General features: G+C 40.9%; 1 protein-coding gene across 1 annotated transcript in view; it reads right to left on the reverse strand.

The window, feature by feature from the left end:
* Positions 1-8,611, reverse strand: part of COL6A6 (collagen type VI alpha 6 chain) — a 201,331-nt gene extending 192,720 nt beyond the window's left edge. Inside the window, exons 1-2 of the mRNA XM_089652052.1 lie at positions 8,545-8,611; positions 7,871-8,455 (exon numbers count right to left, since the gene is read on the reverse strand). Coding sequence (XP_089508178.1) covers positions 7,871-8,455; positions 8,545-8,611 — 652 coding nt within the window. The remainder of the gene's footprint in view (positions 1-7,870; positions 8,456-8,544) is intronic.
* Positions 8,612-9,273: the final 662 nt, after the last annotated feature.

Here is a 9,273-nt window from a genome sequence, read left to right on the forward strand (position 1 = left end):
CATATTAAGCTGCTCTTGCATGTCTGTGGTCAGCTTCATTCATAGCTTTATAGCCTTATTCTTTATCTTGTTGTTATGTTATCTAATTTACAGGTGTAGACACAAAAGTTTTTGAATTTTACAGAAAACAGTGGTAAATTTCCCATACTAATATTTATCTGTTAACAATTTCCTTAACTTTTGTCTCTGTTGAGTTAATAAGTTATGATCCAAATCCACAATAACTGCATAATTACTGTACAGTATATTGATCAATGTTAAATTTAGGATAGCTTACATTTTTGCAATTAAAAAATGTGGTAAATATTACCTATTATTCATTTGTTCTGCTGTTTAGGCAAAAAATGCCTAAACATGTTCCTCAACACGTCCATAAGAACATAATGTACCAATTCTCTTTCTTTTTTTTATATAGATGGTTTCAAATAAATTACATGTTATTGTTGTTGATAATTGCAGGATATGGTTCTGTTTGTGCCCTAATGTACTGGATGATCTACTTGTACATAGTCTACATTAAACTCAAGACTGGTCAAAAGCGAGTCATACATATTATATCATAGAAGACAATAATGCATTATTTAGATTTTAAGGGATGGAGGTTGATTTTATAAGAACTTAGCTGATCTATTAGAAATCATTGGCAATATAAAGCAATTGTTGTGCCAGCTTTCATCTCATATGCAGCAAGACAACTGGTTCCAAGTGACAAGCAGCTGACCTGCAGGTCCAGAAAGAGCTGACATCTGCTGCTGCTCATTATACAGTACCTCATGGGATATTTGTGAATAAAACTATATTTGTACAATTAATAATAATAATAATAATAATAATAATAGTAATAATAATAATAACAACAATAATATTATACAGGATTTATATAGCACAAATATTTTGCACAGAACATTACAATATATAGGGGTATAGTACACATGCAATACAATTAGCAAGAGGGCTAAGAGGGCCCTGTTCTTGACAGTTTACAATCTAAAAGGGAGAGGCAAGTGATATGAAAATAATAACTGTGGAGATGAACTGATAGAGATAGTAAAAGTTCAGTTGTTAGGTAGAGGAGGAATGGGGTTCCCTAAAGTGAAGAGTTTCCAGGGATTACTTAAAGGAGAACAGAGTAGGTGTCAGGAATCTGGGTATGACCAGAAATGTGTGGACTGACACAGGGAAACACAGGCTTCCGGTATAGTATAAACAATACAATTTATTAAAGACTAACAATACATAAACGCAGTGTAAAACATAACACAGTGCAACAAACCAAACCTCCAACAAACAACCATACATACAACACTAAACGAAGTCGGGCAGGCCGGGTCGGTAGCAAACGGGCAAACAAGGTACCAGGAGCAGGCGGGAGACTGGTCAGGACTAGCCGAGGTCAGTACAGGCAGAGTTCGTGCAGAATCAGGATAGAAGCAAGCAGGATCAGGATACCGGGGCCAAGCAAAACAGTACAACAAGGCACTGACTGCAGGTCTGGCCATTCCTTAAATACACCTCCTGCAATCAGCCTCAGGTGATGGCTGATTGCAGGAGTGAGCTTCTGGTTGCTGAGAGCACCCGCTGGCTAGCCCAGGTACTGAAGCCCACAAGGCAGGTGAGTCCCACCACCATTGGCGAGTCCATTCCTGACAGTAGGAGATAGCCAGGGCAATTTAGGTAAGAAGTTCCAAAAGATGTGGATAGCTCTGGAGAAATACTTGAGATGAGCATGGGAGAAGGAGGAGGAGGAGAGGATGGCATGAGTGATATTTTGAGATAAGATTGGTAATGTATCTTAGGGAAGATTCATGAATCACTTTGTACATTAAATATTATGTGCTTAGTTTTGGAAAGATTGAGTTTTAGGTGGTGGTGTGACATCTATACTCATAAGCCAATTAGTTAATTAGAAGGTGAATGAAGGGTTGAACTGAGGAGCAGATAGATTTCAGTGTAATCATCATAGACAGGAGGTTATAAACTTACCAAGGAAGGGGGTGTATGTAGAGAGTAGAAGGGGTCTGTGGACAATGGCTTTGGGGGATTCCTACTGAGATGGGAACAGCAGAGGAGGATATAGAGGTATAGATATACCTGACACTGTAGAAGCACTTACAGTAGGTAGTAGGAGCTCGAGGAAAGAACAGTGTATTTGAAACCAGGGAGTAGAGAGTTTGAGGAGGAACAGAAGTCAGAGATGTCAGAGAAGTCATCAAGGAAGTGTGAAACTGATCCAGAAGGCAGATAAATGACTGCAATCTATAGAGAAACTAGAGAAAAACTGATTACAGTGAGCTGTAAAGGAGGAGGGGCTAGAAAGGGAGGTTTAGGAGGAGCTTGAAAAGTGTTTTGTGGTGATACAAAGATTCCAAATTCCATTTTATTCACTGAGTCTGGGTGAGTGAGTCCAGTGGAGGCCAGCATGAGAGAAGACAACTGAAGAGGCAGCTCCAGATTCCTGAAGCCAGGTTTCAGGACTGGGAGGTACATAGACAGATATGAGATTGTTTCAGACAGAGAAGTCATCCCAGAGAAGGGGGTAATTGGTTCTTGGAAGCAGGGGTACAGAAATTAAAGTATGTAGAATGCAGCTGCTGACAGAGGAAGGAGACTGCCAGAGCCTGGATTAGGGTCCAGACCAGGGGACTGATCGTTTAAGCACTCGGGCACTGCCCAAGGGCCTGGGGTCAGTAGGGGACCCCATGAAATGCCCCTGGTACCTTTTATAGGATTTTTTGGGTGTGCTTTGAGTGTGGGCAAGGACACAGGGGCCCCATGATCCCTTATTGCCCGGGGGCCCCATGAGTTGTCAGTCTGCCCCTGGTCCAGACGTTAGGAAAAGCAGGGAGGTGAGAGAAGAAATATAGGAGTGAGATTTATATGAGATTTACATAGCCCAGTGCCCTGGAGGTTAAGTCAGCAAGTTAGGTCAGAAGATAAAGAGTGCAGTAAAATGGAGAAGGCAGGAGTCAGGGTGGTAAGATATGGCGTGGAGAAGAGTGGTAAAGGAATAAGAATTAATGGAGAAGGAAACTATTATTGTCATGATGTAATCAGTGTGATTATAATTGTTGTTATGTAAAAACATAACTTGCACATTGCAAACAGTGCTGCTGTGTTCTGCTAATTAGGTCTGCTCAGTGTGATCAGCTGCTGTCAGGCTGATAGCTCCCTTTGCATCCATAAAGCTTGAGACAATTCTGGATAATAGGTGTCGAGCTATACAGATCATAGCATGAATATTGACATAATCTTAACCTATCCCAGTGAGAGAGGCCCTGAAGGCATTCTGGGTAGCTGTATATATTCTGTGAGCACACTGGGCTCTAGGTCTTTCCTGTATAGGATTGCTTCAGCCTGGAAAGGGCATTCTGCCATTCCAAGCAAGACTGCTGCATTTATTGCCGTAGGCCTCAGGTGGGCATCCTGAGGGTCAGAACGTTGAGACCCAGGTTCTGCTAGAGCTGACTGAGGGGCCTTCTACTGAAGATCTAGTCTGGTATCAAGGAAGAAGGCAACCATCTTTCCTTGGGCATTGTGAGTACAGACACCTCTGAAAGGATCTTAGAGACTTTGTACTACTAAACCCCCTCTGGTGCTAGGGAGTCAGCTGTGGGTCTAGCTTAAGGGGACATCAGCTGGTGTTCTGAAGAGCTTTGTCCTCTTATTCTTCTCCCTGAAGGGACTCTGTTTTAACTTACTACTACTTGCTACTGCTGTCTTAAAGCTGAAGTCTACTGTTTGTTTTAAGCATGGAATTCATCATAGCTTATCCAAAAGAGTACTTAACCTCCTTAGCGGTTTTTCCGAGTGTAGCTCGGGGTAAAATTTCAATACCAAGAGCGGTAACCCCGAGCTACACTCGGACTTACCATGTGGCGTTGCTCAGGGGGTCCCTGCAGCACTTACCTTGTCCTTCGCTCCCATGATGTGTCCCCTGAAGCGTCCCCGGCCATCTCCTCCGGCTGATGCCGGCATCCGGCTTCCGTGTTCCGGTCCCTGTGACGTTGGGACGTACGGGCGCCGGAACAGGCGGGAAATTTGAAAATTTTTAAAAATTTAATTTTTGCTGTCATTGCTGTTTCAATGCATTTCACATACATTTTGTCCCTACTGCTTTGTCCTGTGCCCTGCCTGCATTTTGACTGTTCTTTCTGCCTGGAAACTTAGAAAAGTCCATGGCGTCCAAAAAGCGTCCCTTTACGTCAAAAGCGGTTTTAGAACAGCGATAGTAAATCAGAACCACTTGCAGAATTGAGTGATAATGATTTGTGGGGAAATTCGTCATCAGACACTGAAAACGATTTTGCGACTTTGCTCAGCGATGTGCGAATTTGCCTCTGTATTTCAAATTTCAGTGTTTTTGGTTTGATTATATTATTGAATTAAATTTATTATTATTATTTTTATGATTATTTATTAAATTATAATTTATGATTTCGTGTTTCAAGTTTTATCATATCCGGAATGTTTACTAGACTCTTGTTCGTACAGATTTCAGTGAGTTATTCCTAAAAATTACAACCTACAATAAAAAACTACATATTTCCATGCAAAAAAATGGTACCGCTTTCAGCACAAAAAATAGGAAAGAATCATACCGCCGAGGAGGTTAAAGTCCTCAACTGTACATAGTTCCTGTTTTTGGAGTATCTCACCTAATTCCCTATCCTTATTCAAGTTCTCCAAAAATAAAAACAACACCCCTAGACTGGTCATTGAAGAAACGTGTTAAAGAGCTGTATTTCTGTGGCTGCTACAGGAGTAGTGGTATAAACATATTAAATGGTGGAGATAGTAGGAATTGTACATTAAAAGAAAGAGCTGGATGTGGAAATGCAGGCATAGTTGCAGTCTCTCCAGAGCACCAGAATGGAGCACTGTTTTCTGTAGATACTTTTTTGTTTCTGCAACAGCCCTTTTAAACTGCCATACCACTTAAGTAGAAATGATAACTTTTATAGAGATGAATATGGCAAATGCTTTTACCCCAATACTTATTCTTATTTTTTGGCTTGGAGAGTGCTTGTCAATTAATTGATCTGAACTAATAAAAGTTACATGGATGAAAAGGGCACTTTCACACCAAGACATACCACAGCCATAAAGAAAACTTCAAGCACTTTTAAATCCAAAACCAAATATGTGATATATTGCAGCTTAACAATCATTAGATGTGTTGGCTGCATTCATTTTTCTATAGGCTTTTTTCCCTCCAGTGTGAAAGTAGCCTAACACACCATTGCCTCCACTCTGAATGAATGAGCACAGCTCAAAACGGGTCACAGGAGTGAAGAGAAAAGTGCACTCCTGTGATCCATAGGAGAATTATATTCAAAATAGCTATGGCTATACTTATTCTTTAACAGTTGTAAGTTAAATCAATGAGCCATAATACAGAGGATTGCAGGATGACAGTTTCAGACAGACAGAAAGGTAGTGAAAAAAAACAATGTGCCATAACGCAGAGGATTTCAAGATGACAGGTTCAGACAGACAGGTAGCAAGGTTGTAGTTAAAGTAGAAGTAGGGCCAAAGCTCTTTTGGCACTACTTCTCCTGTAGGTCACAGGACAGCATTTTGTTCTCCACTACTGTAACCCATATGTAACCAACAGCGGGCTAAAGTCTGTTGTCAGCTGATATCACTCAGCCAGTCCAGACATTGAAGGGAACCTGACTTTAATGTCAGGATCCAGCCAGATGTCTGACCGGTAGTGACTGAGAGCCTCAGCCAGCCGCTCCCACCCCCTCCACAGCCTGGTGCTCCAATGAGCAGCGGATGGGTTGGGTAGAGAGCCAATGACTGACACTCGTCACTCTCTGTTCACTGTAGACCAAGGACCAAGGACCAAATGATCAGTGGTCATGTGATCACTCGGCTCTCGATCTTAGAGGCAGCGGGGAACAGCTGCAGCATTGGATCAATGCTGCATCTACCTAGGTGAATATGAATGTTTGCTTGTTTTTTCAACACCCATACTAATCTTTTAAAATCAATACAACATAATACAAAGGATTGTAGGATGACAGTTTCAGACAGGCAGGCAATACGATAGTGGTTAAAAATGAAGATACAGTCATGGCCGAAATTGTTGGCACCCTTGATATTTTTCCTGAAAATCAAGTATTTCACACAAAAAAGGTATTGCATTAACACATGTTTTGCTATACACATGTTTATTCCCTTTGTATGTATTGGAACAAATATAAAACAGAGGCAGAAAAGCAAATATGACATAATGTCACACAAAACCCCAAAAATGGGCTGGACAAAAGTATTGGCACCCTTAACTTAATATTTGGTTGCACACCCTTTGGAAAACATAACTGAAATCAGTCGCTTCCTATAACCATCAATAAGCTTCTGACACCTCTCACCCGGAATTTTGGACCACTCTTCCTTTGCAAACAGCTCCAGGTCTCTCTTATTGGAAGGACACCTTTTCCCAACAGCAATTTTAAGATCTCTCCACAGGTGTTCAATGGGATTTAGATCTGGGCTCATTGCTGGCCACTTCAGAACTCTCCAGCGCTTCTTTGCCATCCATTTCTGAGTGCTTTTTGACGTATGTTTGGGGTCATTGTCCTGCTGGAAGACCCAGGATCTTGGACGCAAACCCAGCTTTCTGACACTGGGCCCTACAGTGCGACCCAAAATCCTTTGGTAATCCTCAGATTTCATGATGCCTTGCACACAGTCAAGGCACCCAGTGCCAGAGGCAGCAAAACAACCCCAAAACATCATTGAACCTCCACCATATTTTACCGTAGGTACTGTGTTTTGTTCTTTGTAGGCCTCATTCCGTTTTCGGTAAACAGTAGAATGATGTGCTTTACCGAAAAGCTCTATCTTGGTCTCATCTGTCCACAAGACGTTTTCCCAGAAGGCTTTTGGCTTACTCAAGTACATTTTGGCAAACTGTAGTCTTGCTTTTTTATGTCTCTGTGTCAGCAGTGGGGTCCTCCTGGGTCTCCTGCCATAGCGTTTCATTTCATTTAAATGTCGACGGATAGTTCGCGCTGACACTGATGCTCCCTGAGCCTGCAGGACAGCTTGAATGTCTTTGGAACATGTTTGGGGCTGCTTATCCACCATCCGGACTATTCTGCGTTGCAATCTTTCATCAATTTTCCTCATCCGTCCACGACCAGGGAGATTAGCTACAGTGCCATGGGTTGCAAACTTCTTGATAATGTTGCGCACTGTGGACAAAGGCAAATCTAGTTCTCTGGAGATGGACTTGTAACCTTGAGATTGTTGATATTTTGCCACAATTTTGGTTCTCAGGTCCTCAGACAGTTCTCGTCTCCTCTTTCTGTTGTCCATGCTTAGTGTGGCACAGACAGACACACAATGCAAAGGTTAAGTGAACGTCTCTCCTTTTTATCTGCTTTCAGGTGTGATTTCTATATTGCCCACACCTGTTACTTGCCCCAGGTGAGTTTACAGGAGCATCACATGCTTGTAACATTCTTATTTATCCGCAGTTGTGAAAGGGTGCCAATACTTTTGTCCAGCCCATTTTTGGAGGTTTGTGTGACATTATGTCGAATTTGCTTTCTTTCCTCCCTTTTTTTGTTTTGTCCCAATACACACAAAGGGAATAAACATGTGTATAGCAAAACATGTGTTAATGCAATACGTTTCGTGAGAAATACATGATTTCCTGGAGAAATATCAAGGGTGCCAACAATTTCGGCCATGACTGTATCTGTGAAGCAAAAAATAGTTGAAGAGAAAATTAATGCATGATCTGATGATATGATAAACTGCCAAAGCAATTATGTAGAAATTATCATGGCTAAACCCCCTTGCAAAGAGTGACATGTACACTATGCCATAAGCTACAGTTGAAAATTAATTATCTTACCTTGTGTTCCTTCCACATAATATGTTTTTTCAACTGCCTCTTGAATGGTGGTGACCATATCCTTTGTGTTTAAGTCTTTAAAATTGGCTATCTTAAAGGCAAGTTGAGGAGATGTTGCCATTGCTTGCATTTTATCTAAAGAGGCATCTTTTACTCCAAGTGTAATAATTTGAATCCCATCCTGTTTTAGTGCAGAAATTGATGGATTTACATCATCATTGGAGGATCCAGATGTGATCACAAGAAGAACTTGTGGATACTTTGATATGTCTCTTCCATTTTTGTCTGAGAGAAAGATTTCACGGACCTTCATGAGGGCATTACCAGTCATTAATGACCCACCTTGAAACAGAAACTTACTTTTTATATAATTTATCATTGGGTTTTTTGTTTTAAATTCTGACAAAGAAAAACCAGTGTCAATGTCCTCATTATACTGTATCAGACCAATGCGATAGAAATCCACACCTATTTGCATTTGACTAATTACTTTTGATATATAGGATTTTAGCTGGTTGAACATTTTCACTCCCATATTGTCTGAACTATCCAATAGGAATATAAGATCTCCATATTTTGGAATTTCTGCAATCATAAATTAAAAAAAAAACAGTGTGAGAAGTCAAGAAAATTATTCAACAGTGATTCCATTGTTCATCAGAGTTTTACGTTACCTGTGTCCTGAGCTGATGATAGCTGCAGCCAGCTAAGAATCACAAGGAGTCCAGACAAAAGTTTCATTTTTCAAGCCCAAGACTTTTGTAAATATTGAAAGCTGGAATTAGAAAGAAAACCATGGATTAACTTGACTCAAAAGAAACAGTTACACAGTTGACTCAAAAGAAACAGTATTGGCAATTGTACATTTAGTCTGTATTATAGGAACATTAAATAAAAACTTTGCAAATAGAGAGAAACCACAAATTCCTACATTACCATATCTGTGATTTTGTTGGGTAACTATTTGCACTATATGTCCATTAAGGTATGCAAAAACAATTTAAGTTTTTGCCATTTTGCACAGTAGAGTATTTACTGGCTATAGAGGGATTACTTACACAACTGGTCAGCTTGAACATGTATTACAATATACTGTATGTAAACCAAATCCCTGTTTTTATGTAGAAGTTTGCTAGATATTTGCAATGTGCAAAAGGGTAATTCAGAATTGTCAGTGTTAACATGGGATCACACTTTATTAGCACCTGATGTGTTATATGTATGTTAACCAGGGGTGGACTGACAACTCATGGGGCCCCCGGGCAATAGGGGATCATGGGGCCCCTGTTTTCATGCCCACACTCAAACCACACCCACAAAAGTCTATGAAAGGTACCAGAGGCATCTCATGGGGCCCCCTACTGACCCTGGGCCCTCGGGCACTGCCTGAGCACCCGAATGGA

This window comes from Staurois parvus, unplaced genomic scaffold, assembly GCF_062004578.1.
Source record: "Staurois parvus isolate SC_StPar_1 unplaced genomic scaffold, SC_StPar_1.0 ptg000670l, whole genome shotgun sequence".
Classification (NCBI taxonomy): Eukaryota; Metazoa; Chordata; class Amphibia; order Anura; family Ranidae; genus Staurois; species Staurois parvus.